General features: G+C 44.9%; 1 protein-coding gene across 3 annotated transcripts in view; it reads left to right on the forward strand.

Moving 5' to 3' along the window:
- The window catches only part of SKAP2 (src kinase associated phosphoprotein 2), a 485,390-nt gene that overhangs the window by 302,045 nt on the left and 158,717 nt on the right, over positions 1–24,628 (forward strand). For all 3 annotated transcript variants that reach the window (XM_075315339.1, XM_075315337.1, XM_075315338.1), the window contains exon 10: positions 17,451–17,534. In XM_075315339.1, the coding sequence (XP_075171454.1) occupies positions 17,451–17,534 (84 nt within the window). The remainder of the gene's footprint in view (positions 1–17,450; positions 17,535–24,628) is intronic.

A 24,628-nucleotide genomic window follows, 5' to 3' on the forward strand; every position in this document is an offset into this window, starting at 1 on the left:
GGCTGACAAGGTGGCCACCGCATTGCTGGAGATTTTCTCCCGAGTGGGTTTTCCCCAGGAAATGCTCACTGACCGGGGGACCCATTTCATGTCCCAGCTGATGGAGGCCCTCTGTAAGCAAGTCCAGGTGCGACATCTGGTGGCCAGCCCGTACCATCCACAGACTAATGGCCTGTGCGAGCGGTTCAATGGCACCTTAAAGCAGATGCTTAAGATGTTGGTCGACTCCCACGGGCGTGACTGGGAGCGGTATCTCCCACACCTGTTATTTGCTTACCGGGAGGTTCCACAGGCCTCAACAGGATTCTCACCGTTTGAGCTCCTGTACGGGCGACGTGTGCGGGGCCCCCTGGCTCTGGTGAAAGAGGCTTGGGAAGGGGATTTGGCCACCCCTGGAGTGTCGGTTATCGAGTATGTCATGCGCTTCCGGGACAAAATGCAGGCCTTGACGCAACTGGTACACGACAATATGGCTCAAGCCCAGGCCGATCAGAAGCGTTGGTACGACCAGAACGCTTGTGAGAGGACCTACCAAGTGGGTCAAGAGGTGTGGGTACTGGTCCCCGTACCACAGGACAAGCTTCAGGCAGCCTGGGAAGGCCCATACCTCGTGTACCAGCAGCTCAACCCTGTGACGTACCTGGTCACCCTGGACCCCGCCCGTGGAAGGCGGAAGCCCTTCCATGTGAACATGATGAAGGCACATCATGAGCGGGAGGCATGTGCGCTCCCCGTGTGCAACCTGCCCGAGGAGGGAGAAGCGGAAACCCTCTTGGATATGCTAGCCCAGGTTAGGGCAGGCGGATCCATTGAGGATGTGGAGGTTGGCCACCAGCTCTTGGAAGACCAACGGTCCCAGCTGTGGGCCACCCTCCTCCCCTTCCGGGGGTTGTTTACCAACCAGCCCGGAAGGACTGACTTGGCTGTCCATCACGTGGACACTGGGGATCATCCCCCGATCCGGCGTTCAGCATATCGGGTCTCCCTGGAGGTGCAGCAACACATGCGCCAGGAGATTGACGAGATGCTGAAGCTGGGGGTGATCCAGGCATCCAACAGCGCTTGGGCCTCGCCTGTAGTCCTCGTCCCTAAGAAGGACCGAACCACGCGGTTCTGCGTGGACTACAGGGGGCTCAATGCTGTCACGGTCGCCGATGCGTACCCAATGCCACGCATCGATGACCTGCTCGATCAGTTGGCCGGGGCTCAGTACCTGACCATCATGGATCTGAGCCGGGGATATTGGCAGATCCCCCTGACTCGCAAGGCCAGGGAACGCTCTGCCTTTATTACCCCATTTGGACTGTACGAGTCCACGGTGATGCCATTCGGGATGAGGAATGCCCCTGCCACTTTCCAGCGGATGGTCAACACCCTGCTCAAGGGACTTGAAGGGTACGCGGCCGCGTACCTGGATGACATTGCCGTCTTCAGTCCCACCTGGGAGGACCACCTAGAGCATCTAGCACAGGTGCTCAGGCGGATCCACCGGGCAGGTTTGACCATCAAGCCGGGAAAGTGTCAGCTGGCCATGAGCGAGGTCCAGTACCTCGGTCACCGGGTAGGTGGGAGAACACTGAAGCCCGAGCCTGAGAAAGTGGAAGCCATCGCATCCTGGCCCACCCCCAGGACCAAGAAGCAGGTGATGTCCTTCTTGGGGACCGCTGGGTACTATAGGAGGTTTGTTCCACGCTATAGTAGCCTGGCAAAGCCCTTGACGGACCTCACCAAGAAGAAGCTGCCCTCTGCAGTCGATTGGACAATGGACTGCGAGACAGCCTTCCGGGCCCTAAAGGACGCCCTGTCCAGCCCGCCCGTGCTACAGGCAGCCGACTTCACGCGGCCGTTTGTAGTACAGACCGACGCCAGTGACTTCGGCCTCGGTGCGGTGCTCAGCCAGGTGGACTCTGCGAGCCAAGAGCACCCAGTCTTGTACCTGAGCAGGAAGCTGTTACCAAGGGAAGTTGCCTATTCCACGATGGAGAAGGAGTGCCTGGCCATAGTGTGGGCCCTGCAGCGTCTGCAACCCTATCTATACGGGCGCCACTTCATCGTGGAGACGGACCACAATCCCCTCAGCTGGTTGCACACCGTCTCTGGGACGAATGGGCGATTGTTGCGATGGAGCCTTGCGCTCCAGCAATACAACTTCACCATTCGCCACAAAAGGGGCCGTGACCACGGTAACGCAGACGGGCTGTCCCGACAAGGAGAGGTCGCGGACGGGCGCACGGGGGAACACCGGAGTGTGCTGCCCCCTAGCGCCCTCAAAAGGGGGGAGGTGTGAGGTAAATCCAGAGATATGACGATAAATCATGACATTCAAGTCATGTCAGGAAGCCCTCTCCTGGTGTCACCCCCCCCCCTTCCCTTCACACAACTGGTTTAGCAACAAATCCATGGCCATGTCCTGTGATATGGAAATGAGGTGGCTTAGGGACAATGGACACAGGATGACTCCCTGCCGTCACCCTGTAGTGGGGGCTGCTAGCTAGTTAGCAAGGCTATGGAAATAGCCAGACAGAACGACTCCAGTAAAAAATGGTTCATATCTCGCAAGCCATATTTCCGATAAATATGGCAACCATAAAAATGGTGTCTCCGCATGTGGACGATGCCGGCACACCCTTTTTATGGGAGCAGGACATTGGGAAATGCCCCAGGCGTGATATCAGCCAATGGGGAACTGGCAGACAGGTCATGAGTCCCCTCGTTCTGTAGCTAAATTCATAACTGTCACAATGAGAGCATTGGCGTCCGCCTACGACGCTCCCAGGCAAAGTTATGGCCAATATCCCCTTGGCTGGATAATTCTGATCCATGCAGGGGGAGTGGCAGTGCTTCCCTGTGAGGTCACTAAGGTAGGAGGGGACCTGGATCTGCCCAGGTTGATAACCCTACTTCGGCCATTTTCCAGCGTTCTTCTGCTCGGGGGCCTGGTTGGGAAAGACCTGTGAGAGAGTTCCTAGAAACCTGGTCTACAGCGCCCCCCTGTGGCCAGACGCACAAGGTAACTGATTGAACTGTGTGTGCCTGTTTGTAACCCATGCTTTGATTGTAACTGTACTCTGACATAACTGTATATTCTGTAGATTCCCTATTGTATATATTGTAGTTTCTAGTGTGCGTTAGGCGATTAAATTATATAATTAATCCTGGGCTGTTCTGTTGTCTCGATCTTGAATCCCACGTCTGTGTGTTCGGCTAATAGTTACCGTGAAGCGGTTGGTGGCAGCGAGTTGTGCCAAGGATTATTGTGGGGAGGCCAGTGAGATTCTGGGAGGTTTAGATATATTCCGCCCGCGGAGGTCGGGGGAATATATACCCTACTCTCACCGGGGACCCTTCAATAATCGGCATAAGTAGTATAGCGGCCTCCTTGCTTATTGTCGGGCAATTCCATAATTGGCCTGACTATAAGAGGGGCGCTAGAGAGCGCGTCACGTGCTCTGTCTGTCGGTCGGGAGGTATAAAGGAGGGGTGACCCCCACTTGTTACCCCCCGATTGTGACGTACTGGTAGCCAGCGCGGGGGATTTCTGAGTGACCCCCCCGGTGGTTTGTGACACCATACTACCAGCACAGAGAAATGGTGGAAAAAAAAAATCAAGTATGGTTTGTTCTTTGCTACAACCCATACAGGGTAATGCATAGTGGCTGATAGTCTGGGTTTTTCATGTTGTGCACTTTATTATATATATTAATTATCTTTAGCTTTGCCTCTGTCAAGGGTTTTTAGTTTGGCCCTTTTTTTTCTGTACCATTATCTATCTATCTATCTATCTATCTATCTATCTATCTACCTATCTACCTATCTATCAACCTAAAAATGACACCAGTGGAAACATCAGCTTATCACAAAATTTGTCAACAAAAAAAAGGTTTTTCTTTCTCAAAACATGCTTCTTTATCTAAAGGTAGTAAAACTTCGTCCTTAACCCTTTCCCACTGTGGCCCCATTTTTCATCTACATTTTTGTTGTTTTCTTTCCTTTCTTTCAAGAGTAACATAATTGTGTTATCTTTCAATCCACATAGCCAAGTGAGACCTTGATTTTTGCAGGATATATTGTACTTTTGCATGACTCTATTCATAAATTTTGTATTGCTTTATATATCTTTAAAACCAGCATGAACAGAAGTACAGATCTCTGTTTTTGAATGCTGCATAGTTTTACCCCAGAGTGATGTCACCAAGTTTAGCGGCAGCTGGGAGGAACCAGAAAGGGACAAACATTTTAAATTAACAAGACATTTTTACAAATTATTTATGTTTGAAAGTTTTCCTTTGGTCTTCTTTTACATCATGAAGTTTTCCAAGAGTTGATAGTCATGGCCGAAAATGTTGGCATGAAGAAAATGAAGTATTTCTCCCAAAAAATTGCACATGGTTTGTTATACACATGTTTATTTAATTTGTGTGTATTGGAACTACAGAAAAAAAACTGAAAAAAAGTCAAATTGGAAATAATCTCACACAAAACCCTCAAAATGGGCAGGACAAAATTGTTGGCTGCTTTCTAAACTTTGTTTCAAGCATGTCATGCTCTATCAAACTCACCGTGGCAAGTAACTGGTGTGGACAATATGAAAATCATACCTGAAACCAGATAAAAAGGGGAGAAGTTGACTCCTCAATCTTTTCATTGTGTGTCTGTGTATAACACACTAAGTATGGAGAACAGAAAAAGAAGAAAACTCTGAGAACTTGAGAACCAAAAATTTTGAAAAATATCAACAATCTCACTGTTATAAATCCATCTCCAGAGATCTTGATTTTCCTTTGTCCATGGTGACCAAAATAATAATAATAATAAACCGTGGATGTAGATAGCAAAGAAACATTGATGAAATGTTGCAACACAGGATAGACTGAATGGTGGATAAGCAGCCCCAATCACGTTCCAATGAATTTCAAGCTGTCATGCAGGCTCAGGGTGCATCAGTGTCAGAGCGAACTGTCCATCGTCATTTAAATGGCGTGAAACACTATGGCAGGAGACCCAGGTGGACCCCACCGCTGACACAAATATAAAAGCTAGACTGCAGTTTGCCAAAATGTACATAAGTAAACCAAAATCCTTCTGTGAAAGCGTATTGTGGACAGCGGAGAACAAGTTAGAGCTCTTTGGTAAAGCACATCATTCTACTGTTTACTGAAAACGGAATGAGGCCTACAAAGAAAAGAACACAGTACCTACAGTCAAAGATGGTGGAGGCTCAAAGATGTTTTGGGGTTCTTTTGCTGCTTCTGGCACTGAGTGCCTTGACTGTGTGCAAGGCATCATGAAATCTGAAGATTATCAAAGGATTTTGGGTTGCAATGTAGGACCCAGTGTCAGAAAGCTAGGTTTGTTTCCTAGGTAAGGGGTCTTCCAGCAGGACAATGCCCCCAAACATCCAGAAATTGATGGAAATGAAAAGCTGAAGAGTTCTGAAGTGGCAGCAAAGAGTCCAGATCTAAATCCCATTGAACACCTGTGGAGAGATCTTAAAATTTCTGTTGGAAGAAGGAACCTTCAAATATGAGACCTGGAGCAGTTTACAATAGATGAGTAGTCGAACATTCCAGTTGAAAGGTGTAAGAAGCTTGTTGATGGTTATAGGAAGCGATTGTTTGCAGTTTTTCATTCCAAGGGGTGTGCAACCAAATATTAAGTTGAGGGTGCCAACAATTTTGTCCTGCCCTGTAATGGGTTTTGTGTGAAATTATGTCCAATTTGTTTTGCTTTCTCTGTTTTTATGTGTTGTTCCAGTTCCTGGAAAGGAAGTAAATGTGTAGGAAAAAACGTGTAATTGCAATCATTTTCTGGGAGAAATACTTCATTTTCTGGAACAATTTCAAGGGTGCCAACACTTTCGGCCATGACTGTTAGTTTTATTCAAGGCACAAACAAGCCTTCTATTTAAAAAAAAAAACAAAAAACAAAAAAAACAAAGGTGGGTTAGTCCTATTGTTAGAGTTCACCTTGCGTTAACATAAAGTGAAAGCAAAGCAGTATTGACAGTATTTGTTGTTGGTAATGTATCACACTAATACAACTCTTGACCCAGAGATTAGAATTAAACCGGAATGGACAGAGCGGTGAGAAAAAAAAAACAAAAATGGACTTTGTTATGTTTGTGCCTTGGGACGCCTTTAATTACTTGAAATTGTGTCTGTCTGATGGTCACCCCTGCAATAAGAGCAAAGTCTGTTCTCTAAACAATTTGTCAGCAGTTCTGGGATACAAAAAGGAGCATCTGGTCACCAGACTTTTCCTGTAGAAGTTGCCAAATGCTGGATTTCCTATTTGTAAAGTGTAGTACAGTAAGAAGACTTGTCCCTCTGTAGTCATGTCCTATAAATTACTTTCTCAGGCATTGGTTTCATCTGGGCCAAGTTTATATCAGTCTGCAGTAACCGCAGATACCTAAATTTCCTTGTCTCTGTGTACAGAAGAGGCTGCATGTTGAAATTAAGCACAGCTTGTAAATACTTCACATTTTTGTGCTATTTGGAGGATGAAGCGCCCGGCTCTGTTCTATATCACTATGTCATTCAGCTAAAATATACAAAAATAAGTTAAACTCGCATTATTTATATCATGACCGTTTCTAAAACTCACAAGCTGTATGGTTGGTGATACATTTTACTACAGGCGCATAATGATTCATCATGGAGTCTTTAAAACCCCATAGAAGTCTAAATCATTTTCAGCATTCACATAAGGACTACCAAGCAGAAGATTCATTGGTAGCATCTTGGATCCCTTTATGAATGCTATAGTTTATCTTCTTGGGACATGTTTAACCTAACTACTGTTAATTATAATTTTGGGGTCTTCAAAATGTGGGTGATCTCAAAATATCAAATATGGTTTATTTCCTTAGCTATAAAGAACATGTATTAATCTACCCCATACATAAGTCTGGTCAACGGGGTAACGCCTTTTTTTATAAATCCAAAAAAGTGCTCTAATAAAACCCACAGCCCTTATAAAGGTTAGCGCTACATGCCAACACATTCCTTGTTAGTATATATTTTGATTAAAGTGTATAAACTTAATGCTACATCACAGTGGCCTCAGGGTGCCCACTTTATCAAATGTACACTCAATAGCACCAATTGGCACTGCAACACATTATCTGCAGGTGGAGTTACCTAGGTGCTCTACAGCATATTTTCTGCCAGGCAAAGACCTCTTGGTTATGTACCACACCACCCAATGGACACTGCGCCACAGCAGTAATGAGCACCACATAGGGCCAAGACAAATTAAGCAGTTGTTGTAGTTGTTGGTGGAATTTGAACCCAAGACCCCAGCAAAGTAAGAGTCCTAACCACTGAGCCACCATGTTTCCCAGTAATTAAAGGGAACCTGTCATCAGATTTGGTGACTATAAGCTGTGCCACCACAACTGAGCTCTTATATACAGCATTTTGGAATACTGTGTATAAGAGTCCAGGCCGCTGTGTAGAATGTAAAACACACTTTTATAATACTCACCTAAGGGGCGGTCCGGTCCGATGGGTGTCACTGTTCTTCGTTCCGGTGCCTCCTCTCTGCCGCGATCTCCATCCTCCTTCTTCTGAGGCCCATGTACATGAAGCATCCCAAGTCATGCACACTAGCCAGCATTGAGGTCCTGCGCAGGTGCACTTTGATCTTCTACTTTGATCTGCCCTGTCTTTAATCTTTCCTTGTGCCTGCGCATTACAGTATTTTGACCTGCCCTTAGCAGGGCAGATCAATGTGCACATCTGTAGGACCACAATGTTGGCCTGTGTGGATGATGTAGATGCGTCATCCACACTGGACTGTGTAGAAGGAGGATGGAGATTGCAGCAGAGAGGAGGCGCCGGACCGAAGAGATGAGGAGCCGGACCAAAGTGACAAGACGCCAGACTGGAGACCTGAGACACCCATGGGACCGGACTGTCCCCCTAGGTGAGTATTATAAAAGTGTTTTTTACATGATATAGCACGACCTGGGCTCTTATACCTCAGTGTTGGTGGCCGCAGCTTATAGTCGCCAAATCTGGTGACAGGTTCCCTTTATAAAGGGTTATTTGTGTAAAAGTAGTAATACTTAAAAAAGCTATCTAATGTGTACTTTGGTATAATCATAACGACCAGGAAAATACAGTCAAGGTACTTTTTATACCTGTTGGGGAAACACCAAAGACATAAAAAGCAATGACAGAATTGATGTTTTGTTCCATTCACCCATCAAAATTAATAACATTTATCCATATATGATATGTGTCATTAGAAAATAATACATAAAACAAGACTTCAAATAGCTATAGATGTGAAGCTAAAAAAACAAAAATGTTGCCTTGTCCTTAAGGCGCAAACTAGGCCACATCCCTGAGGGGTTATGCATAATAATCACATGTAAATTATATTTGTGTGTCTAAATATGACTGTGTAATGCATTCTTTGTAAAAAAATTTAAAAAATGTTGAACGCTGATATGACAAGGTTTAACATTTTAACGACGAGCATTTATTTTTAAGAAAAATCATTTTTTTTTTATACTTTCCAATGTATTTCAGATTGTGCTTCTTTCCTCTTGAGACGTCTACTAATGACTAGCTGCTATCTATTAATATGAGAGCCTTAATGGCTATAAATTATAATTTTAGGTCATCATAAAACAAGAAACAGGCAAATTCTCACACTGATCCTGCGATCGCTTTGCATGGTCACATTTAACCATATTTGGGTTCATTTGCTCAGTACATAATTAATGAGTTGACAATAGATAGCTAACGTCTTGGCCAAGCCTGAATGTTTTTAGATCAGGCTTAGCCTGATCGCATATACAGCTCACTCCCAGGAGCTTGGAGCAATCTATTTGTGGGCACTGGGGCATAGTAGTAAGGGAAGATGAGAGCCCACACCCTTCTTGCCAACTTCTAGATAAATTGATTGAGTGGGTCTAGTTTCCAATGTGAGGCCACTTGTGGGGGGTTTCTACTCTTTCGGCATCCTAGGGGCTCTGCCAATGTGACATGGCACTCGCAAACTATTCCAACTAAATCTGAACTCAAATATGGTGCTCTTTCCCTTCTTCACTTCGTATTGTGCCTCAAAAGTAGTTTTTGACCACATATAGGGTATTGGTAAACTTATACAAATTGTACATTGCATTATCTCCTACTACCCTTGTGAAATCGAAATATTAGGGGTTAAAGCAACATTTTTGTGGAAAAAAAAAATATATTTTCACAGCTCAACTTTATAAAATTCTGTGAAGTACCTGAGCGTTCAAGATGCTCACCAAACATCTAGGGCAGTGTTTCTCAACTCCAGTCCTCAAGACCCACCAACAGATCATGTTTTCAGGTTTACCTCAATCAGGTTTTCAGGAATTCCTTAACACTAGGAGTCCCAGAGAGGGGTCATTTAACATTTCTATCTTTGGAACCCAGAGACGGGTGGAATGACCTGAAGGATTTTAGCTAACATCCTATAATCACTGTTTTTTGTTCTGTAATTAAGGCCATTAGGGTATGTGCGCACGTGTGCGTATTGCATGCAGTTACACTGCGTTCTCCACCGCAGCGTAACTGCATGCGTCCTGCTCTGAAGCGCACCTTTTAGGTGCCGTGCAGAGCGCACACGTGCGCACATAGCCTTACTGTCGCCCCACAGGAGGTTGTTGTTTTCCATTGAGTTTAGCTATTTAGTTTCTAGTTAGTTCTATTCAGTTTATTGTATTTGTCATTTGACCCTCTTTCGGGACTTCAGGGGGGAGCTCGAAATTTCTGGGACTTCTAGTGTTAATGTCGCACAGGTGATGGAATTATTCCCAGTATAATATTGAGGAAAACCTGAAACATGATCTGTTGGTGGGTCTTGAGGACTGGAGTTGAGAAACACTGATCAGGGTCTAGTATCCAAAATGGGGTCACTTGAGTAGTAGTTCAACTGTTTAAGCACATCAGGCGCTCTCCAAATGCAACCTAATGTCTGCTACTGATTCCAGACAATTTTGCGTTCCAAAAGTTAATTGGCGCTCCTTTCCTCCCGAGCCCTGCCGTGCGCACAAACAGTTGCTTTTCACCACATATGGGGTATCGGTGTACTCAGGAAAAGTTGCACAACAAATTGTATAGTGCATTTTCCCCTTTTATCCTTGTAAAAATGCTACATGAGGGGCTAAATTAATATTTTTGTGGGAAAAAGTAACATTTTCAGTTTTTCTTTCCACATTGCTTTAGTTCATGTGAAAAACCTAAAGGGTTCATACATTTCTTGGATGTGATTTTGAGCAGATTGAAGAGGGCAGTTTTTAGAATGGTGTCACTTTTGGGTATTTTCTGTCACCTAGGTCTCTCAAAGACACTTTAAATGTGATGTGCTCGCTAAAAAGGGATTTCTTAATTTTTTGGGGAAAAATTAGAAATTGCTGATAAAATTTGAACCCTTCTAACTTCCTAACACAAAATATGATGTTTCAAAAATTGATGTAAAGTAGACATGTGGGAAATATTATTTATTTTGTGTGTCATAAATATTTAGTTTAAGGGCATAAAAGTTGAAAGTTTGAAAATTATTTTTGCCAAATTACTGATATTTTCACAAATACATGCAAAAAATATCCTAAATTTACCACTAACATGAAGTACAACATGTCACAAAAAAATAGTGTCGGAATCACTGGGATCCGTTGATGTGTTCCAGATTTATTAACTCATAAAGTGACACTGGTCAGAATTCTAAAATTTGACTTGGTCATTATAGTACAAAATGGGCTTTGTCCTTAAGGGGTTAACTCATAAATTGATACACGTCAGAATTTAAAAAATTGGCCTGGTCATGAGAGTGAAAACAGGCTAGGGGAAAAGGGGTTAAAGGCAGGGTATAATAAAAAAAAATTGGCCTATTGTTTAAGTCAGATTTTTGTGTTAAATGTATTTTTTTAAGAAATTGTCAATGTTGTTTTTTTCCCCATATCACAATTCTTACTAAAAGTATAAATGATAGATCTTGCAATTTTCAGACTAGCTTATGGGGCTATTCGAGACTATATGTGGTGTTCCAGGCAATGCACATGTACATTAGCAGCAATACACTCAGTCCCTATAGTTTACATTGAAGCATCTAATGAGCATACACAAAGGTCATTGTGAAGGGAAGGAAAGCTGATTAGATTTTGTTGCACAGGGTCTGGACCGTACACTGGGTCTTCTTCTCCCTGTCTGTGATTCCCCAGCTTCTCCGCCTGCCTGTGAATGAGCTGCCTCCTATGTTTGATATCTCAGCAGTGATCTGTCATTCAACTGCCCGAGGTAGGTAGGCAGGTGGAGAGTCTGGGGAATCACAGACAGGGAGGAGAACACCCAGTGTACAGTTCGGACCCTGTGAACCGAAATCTAGCTAGCAGAAAACATCAAATGGTGATTAAAGAAGAACAACAAAGTGGATTTCTTCACCAAAGGTATCCACTTAATCAGTATTACAGCGCCATTACTGCCATGTGTTTACATTACATAATCATGCTGACGGGTTTTCTTGATCTTGTGCATTCGTAGCAATAAAGCAATGATGTTGACTGTATAAAGTGACCTGCTCACCTGTCACTCATCTTTTTCAGTCCATTGTCTCTAATGACAGCAGTTAGTCCGTCCAGTTGGTTTTTTGGTCCGTGTGTGTTTGGAATAATAAAATTATTTGTTGACGAGACCAACATTGCCGCTGAGAGGCATGTAAATACAAGCTGCTTATTTGTAAGAATCTTCCAGATTTTCTGTATGATTTCCATGGTAACTATCTAATGAAAGCCCCACAGCCATCTGTGCACATTGATTGATTGTTTTACATGGCAGAAATGGTTTTGTTTAATGTTAAAAAAGAGCATAGAAACCCACATAGTAATAGATACATATGTACACAGATAAATCTATAGGACCTACAAAATCTCATTTATTATTATTAAACCACTTAATGTCTCTGCGTCTACATGTTGCTTTGCAATTTAATGTAAATGAGCCATTGATCGAAATCTCCCAGAATTAATCTTGGCCTAAATGTATTTTATACTTAGTACATTAGTGACCCCCAGTCTGCTATTATACAGATTGCGTGTAACATGTTATATGTGGCACACTTCTTTTGCAATACTCACACTGACATCAATAATAAGAATAATTGGTGTAATACCTTGTAGACTTGTGTTCCTAAAAAAACAATGGAAAAATAATGTATCAAGCAATAATAAAACTTCAAATCCCTCCATTACACCCTCTGGAAGTGTGACCCCCCTGGACTATCAGGTCGTCACAGGGTACTGCACAAACTGCCCTCCCGTGCAATATTCCGCCTCCCTCTTGGTTCTGGGTCCCTACTTATGTGGTGTTGCCTCCATCAGTGAATCAAAACCCTAGAGACACCCTGCATCACACCCACCAGATACACCAGTGGACGTCTTGAGAGGAATAGAGTCGCCCACCTGGGGGGTTGGAGAGGGGAGGTGAGGAAGTGTAGTGGAGTTGAGGAGAGGAGAGTAGAGAGTAGCCCTCGAGCTGAGAGGAGCTCAGAGGAGGTAGGGAGTAGGACTCCCAAAGTAACGGCCTAGGTTGCAGACGATGGTCTGGGCCTAGAAGGAGTCGGACCCCTGGTCGCAGGGGATTGTGGCAAGGTGCTCTGGCTCATTGAGGAGGATGGCCGACAGCCTGGCCCTATCACAGGTCCGGGTCGAAGGCACAGCAGGGTACACGGACCCTAGGTCAGGGAGTAGCTTCAGGCAACCCGACAATTCACCTGAGGAGAACGGAGCCTTCACAATCCATTCCCACCTGCTCCAAAATCAGGGCATTAGCGCAACGAGAGGGATAGGACTTTCCAACCAAAAACGGTCCAGAAAATCCCAAGCGTGAGCCCTGAGAGCAAGCTCCCTCACTTAGCCATAGTGGGGAGCGGGGCCCGGCTAGTTCCAAGCTACCAGGCGATCAAGTTGAAGTCTAAACTAAGTGCCAGGAGACAGGTCACGGACCACCAGGCAGCACCACTTGGGGACGGGACCCGGACGAGCTCCCCTCAGCGGCAGCGGTACCCAGAGACTTGGTTTACCCGGTTGTTGGTGTCTGATTATGGACTGAGTTAGTACAAGAGTGACCCCTTCATCCCCACGGCACTTCCCACCTTTCACCGAGTCCCGGGGCATCCCCTACCCGTGGAGGGTTCCAACACCTGGCTGACCCGTTCCATCATCCCCGGGTACTCCCAACAGCAGTGGTGGTACTCCTAATTACCACACACCACACCCTCTTTTCATTCAAATGGCCGCACGACCCCCGGGTCCGGAGACCCTCGAGCCACAGTGAGCCCGGATCCGAGCAGCTCGGCTGCTTCCACTGGGGCAGTACAGAAGCAAAATCCACCTTCCTATGCTATATTCATTATCACAGTAGAGACTGAAGTGAGCAGAAGTGGGCCTTCTGGAGGTTTAATAATGGCACAGATTATGCAACAAGAATTTCTAACCGCCCCAATGAAAAGTCTGTAGCAAGGGCCCCCTCACCAATTTTGTCACTTATAGAGAGGGGTATCTTTTTATTGAGTAGAAGGTCCAGCAATTGCAAAAAGATATTCAATCCATATTAAAACATCACATTTATTGGAAAAAAATTGAAAAGGATAATAAAATGGTACAATCCAGGTCTCCATATTTCAAGTAAAAACAATTAGAGTCCTGACTCAAAACGCGTAGATCTGGATTGCATCATGAGGATTTTTTCTTTTCCTGTTTGCTACTTTTTTTTCCAATAAATGTGATGTTTTAATATGGATTGAATACCTTTCTTCGGTTGCTGGACCTTCTTCACTTTTTTCATGTTGCTAATCCCAGAGGCCGGACTGTACTCTCCACGCACCGCATACGTCAAATTGGTGACTCCTGTGCTGGTGAGTTGATATATCCCCTCTTCTGTGTTTGCATCTTTTTATTACACCAGGGCAAGGTTTTGTCAGTCACTTGGGCATCCCATAGAGATTCATCCCTGAGAGCAATCTGACATCAACCTTACATCTATAATAGATTCACCATAACAGGCAGCCAGATCTAGGACTTCAGTTTTTGTAGATTTTCATGTCTCTAGCTTTCCTTACTTGTAGAGCAGACATGACTCAAGTTTTCGGTGACCTCACTAAGTTAAAGAAAAAAAAAGAAAAGCAAGTAGCACCAGATTTAATTGAGTATCTCATTAGATGTAACCCAGAACAGCCAATAATACTATGTTTCTCCAAAATAAGACACTATCTTATACTTATTTTTGCCCCCAAAAAAGCGCTAGGGCTTATTTTTGGAGTAGGTCTTATTCTTGGAGAAACATGGTTAGTGGTAAGTTTACATCCCCTATAAAGCAGCCCCCCCCCTTCCTAGGAGACTCATACTTACCAGACCCCAGACGTCTGTGATCTCTGGCGGGCACTCCCAGCAGGTATGCTGCACGCTGTCCTCCCCTGCTTCTGGCCGACACAGTCACATACATCGCGCGCACACACTCATACTCATACACACACATCAGATCACACACACGCACTGACAAGTGACTCACCACATCCAACGGTACAGAATGCCTCCAGCCGCAGGGAAAGATGGGAGGAGGTTACGCATCGCAGGTCCTGTAAGCATTCCATCCACAGCTACAGGTCCTTGCGCTGCATCGCACTGCGTCTCAGGAAATCGGTATCGCTGGATGTGGTGAGTGTGTGTGTGTGTGTGTGTGTGCGAGATCTGATGGGTGATTGTGTGGGTGATCTCATGTGTGCGAGTGTGAGATCTGATGTGTGTGGGTGTGCAATCACTGCAGGGCCTGCCACTTGGCGTCTGGTGAGTGTGATTCTGGGGGGTCTGCTGTGTATAATGAAGTGTCCTGCAGAATTCTTTAACTTTTTTACCTGCATGGACACTTCATTATTGAACTGCGACTAGGGCTTATTTTTGGGGTAGGGCTGATATTTAAAGGGAACCCGTCAGGTCCAATATGCACCCAGAACCACGAGCAGTTCAGGGTGCATATTGCTAATACCTGTCTAACTGTCCCTGTATACACTAGCATAGATAAAGATATTTTTAGAAAAAGTAATTCTAAAGATCTTTTATCATATGCTAATAAGCGAGGGGACTAGTCCCCTGGGCGTTAGTTCTTCTGGCTAGTCGGCCCCATTAGCATGTTAGCACACCCTTGTGGGTGTTCTAACATGCTAATGAATGCACAGTATCAGAGGATGATCTCACTCACCTCTCCGCTGCCATCACCGCTGGATTTCGGCTCAGTGCGCATGACCCCAGGGTTTGGGTCATCCGCACTAGGAAGCCGGGTGGACGCGTCCTGGCTTCAAACTAAAGTAGTGTGCATGACCCAAACTCCGGGGTCATGCGTACTGAGCTGAAATCCAGTGTCTGATGGTGATGGCAGCGGAGAGGTGAGTGGGATCATCCTCTGACACTGCGCAGTAATTAGCATGGTAGTATGCTCACAGATGTAAACATGAGTCTGTTTCCTTGCAATATAGGACATCTGCATCCTGGTACATAAACTGAACCAACTATTACACATTGCAAATGGTCATGTACAGGGATAAGTTAACCTGAACGTTAAAGTTTGGGGTCCATACTGGACACCGGGTGTCCGTGCCTCGAACATGGACTTTTTCTTAACAAAAAGTCTGCGTCGCAGTTCAGGTGCTATTCATATGCTAATAAAGTTTGTTGAAAAGCTTAATTGCTTATGAAAGATGCCTGTACACTGCTGTGAACAGAAAAAAAAGAGCTCCGTCCTCTTTTTGGTATCTAGTGCAGGTAAAGCAGACGGCTGAGGGTTTCAGCCCGCACTGGTTATTAAAAAAGACAAAAAAACTGACGGCACTGTCGGACATGAATTGTGAACAGGTGCATAACTGAACATGACATATAATAACAAAAAAAGACAGTTACACTCTGAAATGCTAAAGCATGTACATCATGAATCTAAGAATATAGACATGCATTACTGCTTAAGGAAAGCTAGGAAAAATTTAGATATTTATCATACAAAAATGGCGATTTCTATATGTACTCAGTAGCCACATCAAGGTATATCTCGTATACTGGGTACCTACTCTAACGTCTCTCTCTGGGTTAAAAATCCCTTGTGTATGGGCAACTAGGAACTTGCTATAGAGCAGGGGTCCCCAACTCCAGTCCTGAAGGGCCACCAACAGTGCATGGTTTCAGGATTTCCTTCGCATTGCATGGGTGTTGGAATCATCACCTGTGCATGTGATTAAATTATCACCTGTGCAATATTACTACGGAGACCCTGAAAACATGCACTGTTGGTGGCCCTTGAGGATTGAAGTTGGGGACCCCTGCTATAGAGAATAAAATCACGTGTGGCTAATGGGGGATGGGTGCACGGTCAGAGGATATGACTCCACAATCTACACAAAAAAACTGACAGCACTACCGGACATGCAGTGTGAACAGGTGCAAAACTGAACATAACATATAATAATAAAAAAAGACAGTTGCACTCTGAATGCTTCAGCATGCAAACCATGAATGTAAGAATATAGACATGCCCAGTATATGAGATACGCTCACATAACTAAAGTAGATAAGTTCTGTATCTCAACTACAATTTTTCATTTAAAATTATATCTATGTCTAATATTTTGTCTACTTTTTTTCATATATTTGGCTGTTCATAATGAGGCCATTTTGTGTGTATGGCAAAATATGGATACTTTGGTGTTTATTTAGGTTTTAGATCAAACTACATTTCTAAATGGCTGACATGTTTTTTTGAAATAAAACAATATAGGGACTAGTATTAGGGAACAATATTGTGCAGTGTACAGTGTTACAGAACATATCACAGAGGAGAAAAGACCCTTGTGTTAAGTCTTTGCAGCGTTCTGTTTAGCTGTGCAATAATAGGCAATTAGGTTCCATTCCAGTGACGAGTGCCTACCTGTGTCTGGCATGCCGTACAGCATTGACAGGATATCACGATTATCTGCAGCCTATTGATTCTAAGTGACCAGAGACATTGCCTCCTTGAGGCCATGTGAAAAGACTTTGTGGTTTCCATTTTTGAAAGTTGTCAATCTCACTGACAATTTCACCGGGAAGGCCAAAGATTGATGGGACAAGGGAGGCCAACCAATCTGTCACCATGAGAGTAACAGATTAAGTCATATTGGCAGACTGTTGAGAAAATGTTTGCATTGCAGCTGTTTGTACTTTTACCTGTTGTCTTGCCCACTTCCCCTCCTTTGTGTGGATCGCTGTGGAGGAAGCAAAGTATTGAACTCCTCCAACAATAAGCGAACGTGCAGCTATTGTTTCCTCGATATTTTGACTTTGTGTTTATTTTGTACATTTTTTGAATTTTATTGACTTGTTTTAGATTTGTCTAAAGCTGAGATTATCATGAAGTTGTACCAATTTACACAATGTGTTTGTTTTTTAGAGGAAAGCGTCCCGGTGAGTGCACCTGTGCTGTCCAAGCCACTGACTCCCCCAACAAGCCAGGCTCCATCGAGCAGCCCTCCAGGTGATTACAATGTAGCCTTAATTCTTCAGGTTTAATGAATTCACGTCAGTGAAAGTTGTCGTCTGTTCTGGATGTTGTGTGGCAGCTAAGCTACTTAGATCCATTTAGGATTCACAAAACACACTAGAGGAGGATTTCTAAAGTAAGCCGGTTTATACAAGGCATTCCTTCCTGAATTACTTTGTAATGACTCAATTAGCTTTCATTTCTGCACAAAGGAGATTTACTTGCATAAATTAGCTTATCATCATTGAGGAAGTGTCACCACTAAAGGACAGTTTATAGATACAACATGCAGTCGCTGTCACACCTATGAGAATGTAATATAGACATCTGTGTATACTTTGTGCTTGAACAGAACAGACTTCTGCCATTCACAGGCTGACAGGGGACAACAAGTAACCCAGGGGACTGGCAATGTAGACATTTGTGAAAAGGTCAACTTGACACAGGCTCTGACAATCGACCCACAGTTCTGTCTTCTTTGATAAAAATCAGATAAACCTAAGACCACTAATTGATCTGCAGACTGTTTAAATGTTGGCCATGCATATCTTCATTGCATATGATTATAGCAAAAAGCAATCGAATTGGAGAAAAGAGAGGCCCAACGACTACAACAGACGCATAGAAATGAGTGGAGGACAGAAGTCTGGAAACAAGGAAGTTTAGCTATAGTATCTTCCTGTAGTACCATTGAGTATTGACATTCATCATATGCCTTCCACCTCTGCTTGTGTGGCAATAACATTTTTATATTGCCTGCAGCTATTTTCCTCAACCCGCCGATACTTTTGGTCAAGTTTGTATGTGTTCTGAATGAAAAGAGGTGAGTAGAGATGAACAGTAAAGTTCAGTTTTCATCCGGAACACAGATTTTATAAAAATATCAGTGTTCGAGTTCGGAGTTTGGGTGCTTTATGTAGCCTGACCCCTCGAGTGAGCATCTCTGTGCTTGGATACACTTGATGCTCAGCCCAATGTGAGTTGCTTGCAGTCACTGAATGGCTCACACTGGGGGTAAAATCAATGTTATCATATGTAGTGAGTAAAAAAAAATGACAAATCTGCTCTTTCACCCCTGGAAGTGCTTTATTTATGGCTGGCTGTGGGCAGAGAGCCGAACTGCCCAATCAGTGACTTCCAATGTGATTCAGGTCAAGTCCGGGTCCCGAACTGAACTTTAACTAAAGTCTGGATGAACTTTCAGCGTCTCCCATTCTCACACCACTTCCTCATCTCGTCCCCTATCTGTCAGTGTCCCCCTATGTTCAGTTCTTGGACCCCTGCTTTTCTCGCTCTACACCCTCGGCCTGGGACAGCTCATAGAGTCCCATGATTTTCAGTATCATCTCTATGCCGATGATACACAGATCTACCTCTCTGGACCTGACATTACCTGCCTAGTAACCAAAATTCTACAATGTCTGTCTGCTATTTCATCCTTCTTCTCTGCGCGATTCCTAAAGCTTAACATGGACAAAACAGAGTTCATTGTCTTTCCTCCTCACTCAACTCCTCCAACAAGCCTTTTCATCAAAGTTGATGGCTGCTCACTCTCCCTAGTCTCACAAGCTTGTTGCCTTGGAGTAACCCTCGACTCTACTCTATCCTTCAAGCCACACATCCTCTTCACTTCATGCAGACTACAACTTAAAAATATCTCCCAGATCTGTGCTTTCCTTAACCAAGAATCAGCAAAAACATTAGTGCATGCCCTCATCATCTCCCGCCTCGACTACTGCAACAGCCTGCTCTGTGGCCTCCCTTCCAACACTCTTGCACCCCTCCAATCTATCCCAACCACTGTGGCCCGCTTAATCCACCTCTCCCCTCGCTATTCCCCAGCCTCGCCACTCTGCCAATCCCTTCACTGGCTTCCCATTGCCCAAAGACTCCAGTTCAAAACACTAACCAAGACATACAAAGCCATCCATAACCTGTCTCCTCCTTAAATGTGTGACCTAGTCTCCCGGTACCTACCCGCACGCAACCTCAGATCCTCACAAGATCTCCTTCTCTACTCCTCTCCTATCTCCTCTTCCCACAATAGCATACAAGATTTCTCCCGTGCCTGCCCCATACTCTGGAACGCTCTACCTCAGCATATTAGACTCTCCCCTACCATGGAAAGCTTCAAGAGGAACCTGAAGACCCATCTCTTTCAACAAGCCTACAACCTACAATAACCCTCAGTCCAGTACACCACTGCGCAACCAGCTCTGTCCTCACCTATTGTACCATCACCCATTCCCTGTAGACTGTGAGCCCTCGCGGGCAGGGTCCTCTCTCCTCCTATACCAGTCTGTTTTGTATTGTTAATGATTGTTGTACATATACCCTCTTTCAATTGTAAAGCGCCATGGAATAAATGGTGCTATAATAAATAATAATAACCCGCCAAGCATGAACATCAACGGGTCCACTCATCTATAGAGAAGAGTAATTCTCTGCAGGATTCATCTGGTGCTTTATCTCTCCTGAGAATAAAAGTATTGGGCATGTTGAAATAAACCTGCTCTATCTTTATCTCCTTTGAAATCTGCAACTGTGTGAAAGACAGGAGGCCCCATACACATTAGATGACAGTTTTATTCAATATTACTCTAATGTGTATGGTTAACTTTGCACAGCCATTTTCTTTTGGATCTTTTTGTTAAAGTGAAAGAGGTTATGACATATAGTGCATTAAACATATAGAATATAAAGGGGCAGGATTCATCAAAGCTTTTATGATAAGTTGCAAATATTTTGAGCCACTTTTTGAGTTTCTACTGCAATTTGGATCAGCTCCACCAAAATGGGAATAGGTTTGACAAAACGAGCATAATCACATCCACGTGTCCGATTGATCACAAGTGTCTGCATTTTTTACACCACAAATGCTACTCCTGTCTCTAACTGGAGTAGCATTTCTGGCATGGTGCACAGAGACAAACACCATTTAGAAAGCGTACCAAATTCATTAAATGCACCTCTTAAAGCGTTTAGTGCCTATCCTACTCCATCAAGACTGGTGTAGCACGACTGTGAATGGGGGCAGAGCTGTGGCGGGACAGGGTCTTGGCATGGGTGTTACACCACAACACATATACTTCATGATGAGTTGTGGCATTTCCATCAGGGACTGAAGTAAGATTTGTGGCAAAGGGCACAGAAGCGTACACCACTCTTTATGAATCAGAGGACCCTGATTCAAATCAAGACTAGCGAGAAAATCTTAATTTTCGTCTTGATGAATCTCGGACAGTTTCTCTGCCCAAAACTCATCTTCTACTCAGCTTTGTTGGGTAAAGTAGGATACCAAAAACTGGAGTTAATGACACAACCTCCATGAAAGAAACTTAAAGGGAATCTGTCACCAGGCTTTTGCTACCTCATCTGAGAGAAGCATAATGTAGAGATAGAGACGTTGATTCCAGCGATGGGTCACTTACTGGGCTTTTTGCTGTCATTCTGATAAAATCCATGTTTTCTCTGCTGCAGATCTAGCAGTTATACAGAGCTCATGAATATGCTGGACTACATGGTAGCACGCCAAGTAGTCCTCTAATGATAATCTACTGCTGATTAAACAGTGGTTTTATCAAAACTGCACTAAGCAGCCCAGCAAGTGACACATCACTGGAATCGGGATCTCTGTCCCTACATTATGCTGCTCTCAGATTAGGTGGCAAAAATCTGGTGATAGATTCCCTTTAAGAGACATCTAATATTCAAAGGCAGCACTTTCCTTGGAGGTGATTTCAGAGACCCCCCCCCCCCCCCCCGACTCATATAGGGAAAAGGTTGTAGCTTTTTTCTTTTAAAGAAATAAAATGTCAGGGCTCAATAGTGACTATATACTTGTGCAGTAGTAATGCTGTTTCACTGTTCTCTAATTTATGGCCTTACATTATTTAGGGAAATTAGATTGTAAACTCCATTATGGCTGAGTGTAACATTATTAAATAAAAGAGTGTTATATAAGGAACATTTTAGCAAAAAGCTATACAAATATATGATATTTTTGTTATCACATGTCAAATGAGGCATTTGAACCTTCCCTAAAAATAATATGTGCAGACAGATTACACGACACCGGACAGCAGAAGATGTATTTCTTATCAGGCCTTAGCACCTCAATGAAAGCAAAAGCATAGTGGGCCTATCTTAACTGTGTCCTGTAAGGAAACGTAGTCTGGGTCGACCTCTCAGCTGTACAAGCCATATACATCACTCCTCTTCTGCTGTCAGGAGAAGGGTGGACATGGAGACCATGGTCAGGAAGTTCCTTCTCATTCTTTCCCTTGTGTGACATGTGGACAGGAAACCAAAGGCTGATTTCAGGGCCCACACAGGAAAGCACAAACTGGTTACCATGAGCTTGTAGGCTCGCTTTGTGTTTTGCGGAAAGGAAGTAAGCACATCACAGTGTATGTCACCACTGCAAGCACTAAAAATGTCTGCAAAGTTGTGTGAAAACCACTTGTAAGTTCTGCTTTTTATTCAGGGACAGTCACCAAGAATTCTCCAGCCTTCATCATTCATTGCCTTTCACTTTATAGGGTCACACCGTATGCTAAATATAAAATATTTCATGGATTGAAGTTGTTAAAACCATGTCTTGTCAACCTTTTGTTCTTTAAAGGCCTCAACAGCAAGGACGTGGAGATGACTTGCCAAAACTATATATTTATCTGGCAATTGATTCACAAAGAACGTTAGTTATATTGCTGAACCAGAGATTGTTACAGCCAGAAAAAAGCCAAAACAACATATGATTATTGTGTATGTGTTTGCCTGGAACACCAAAAAACACTAGTGGATATTATGTCTGTTAGGCCCCCATCACACGTCAGTGATTCTGGTAGTATGACGTCCATTTTCATACGTATCGGGTCATGAACTTACGTAGACCCATTAAAACCAATGGATCTGTGCCACCCCGCGTCAGCAGCCGGGCTGCTCGGATCCGGATCCGCGGTGGCTCGAGGGGTCTCCAGACCCGGGGGTCGGAGTCGTTTGGCCACTCAAATAAAAGGGGGAGTATTTACATGGGGCTGGTTGGTTAAAGTTCGTGACGCTACCCGTGGTGTGTGGCAAAGGTGAAGTACCACCGCTGCAGCTGGTAGTACCCGGTGGCGATGGAGTGGGCAGCCAGGTGTTTAACCCCTCCACGGGTAAGGGGAATGCCCCGGGACTCGGTGATGGTGACGGGGATGTGCTGTTGGGGATGTAAGGGTCACTTATGTACTCACTCAGTCCAAAGAAATCAGACACCGACAACTTGGTAAACCAAAGTTCTTAACACCACTGCCGCTCGGGGTAGCACGTTCGGGTCTCGTTCCCGCTGGTGTTGCCTGATGATCTGTGACATGTCCCTTGGCACACTGTTCTCTTCTTGGTTGGCCCCAACAGCCTGAAACTAGTCAGGTCCCGCTCCCCAGTGTGGCTAACTGAGGGAGCTTGCTCTCAGGGTTCACGCTTTGGATTTCCTGGACTGTTTTTATTGGAAAGTCCTATCCCCCGCGTTGCGCTATTACCCTGATTTTGGAGCGGGTGGAGTACGGATCTTGAAGGCTCCGCGGGTAAATTGTCAGGTTGCCTGAAGCTACTCCCTGACCTAGGGTCCACGTACCCCGCCGTGCCCTCGCCCCAGCCCGGTGATGGTACAAGGCCGCCAGCTGCCCTCCTCGGCAATACCGTGCCCCTTGTCACGATCCCCTGCGACCGGGGGTCCAGCTCATACTAGGCCCAGACCACCGTCTGCTACCTAGTACTTCTAAGGAGCCCAGCTCCTGACCTCCTCTCACGTCCTGTCTCTCCCTCGACTGAACAACTCCTGACACTCCTAACCCCCCCTTAACCAACCCTCCATGTGGGCGACCCTATTCTACTCAGGCCGTCCACTGGTGTGTCTGGTGGGTGTGGTGCAGAGTGTTCCTAGGATTTTAATTAGCTGCTGTTGGCAACACCATTGGTTGGGGACCCACAACCAAGGAGGAGGTGGATATTGCACAGAAGGGTTGATTGCACAATACCCTGTGACGACCTGATAAACCAGAGCGTCACAGATCTGTGCACACATCAGTGTTTACACAAGGACCGCGTGTCCATAATGAGCACACGCGTGTCCATGTGCTCCACATGGCGACAAGTCCATTTTTCTCTGCTAGCACTGATGCCACACAGACCACACACTGATGTGATCCCTGTGACATGTACCAGAGAAAACATGTCTTTGAAATAAAATGATTTTCCATACGCTCCTATTTCCAGCCCTGCTATCCTCGGCACTACTCTAAGATGTACTTTACATGCTGCGACATCGCTAGCGATTGCTAGCGATGTCGTGCGCGATAGCACCCGCCCCCGTCGCTCGTGCGATATTTGGTGATTGCTGCCATAGCGAACATTATCGCTACCGCAGCATCACACGTACATACCTGGTCAGCAACGTCGCTGTGACTGCCGAACAATCCCTCCCTCAAGGGGGAGGTGCGTTCGGCGTCATAGCGACACCACTGCGGCGTCACTAAGCAGCCGGCCAATAGAAGCCGAGGGGCGGAGATGAGCGGCCAGAACATGCCGCCCATCTCTTTCCTTCCACATTGCCGGTGGACGCAGGTAAGGAGATGTTCGCCGCTCCTGTGGTGTCACACATAGCGATGAGTGCTGCCGCAGGAACGACGAACAACATCGTACCGGTGGCTGCAGCAATATTAAGGAAATGAACGACGTGTCAAGAATCACCGTTTTGGAATGGTTTTGCGATCGTTGATCGTCGCTCATTAGTGTCACACGCTGCGATGTCGCTACCGGCGCCGGATGTGCGTCACTAGCGACGTGACCCCGACGATATATCGGTAGCGATGTCGCAGCGTGTAAAGTACCCCTTACTTGCTTCCAGACCCGCTCATTATGCTCAAGACTATTCACTGCACTGTGGACCCAGAAGCAGCAGCGCTGGAGAAATCAGCATCAGCGACAGTAGCGCCGGGGACAGGTGAGTAAAACGTTACTGATCTCTGTGTGCTATCACAGATAGCACATGGACAACACTAGTGTGCCAAATTCATGGCACACTGATGGGCCATACGCACTTTCAACAC

Source organism: Anomaloglossus baeobatrachus, chromosome 6, assembly GCF_048569485.1.
Source record: "Anomaloglossus baeobatrachus isolate aAnoBae1 chromosome 6, aAnoBae1.hap1, whole genome shotgun sequence".
In the NCBI taxonomy this organism is placed as follows: domain Eukaryota; kingdom Metazoa; phylum Chordata; class Amphibia; order Anura; family Aromobatidae; genus Anomaloglossus; species Anomaloglossus baeobatrachus.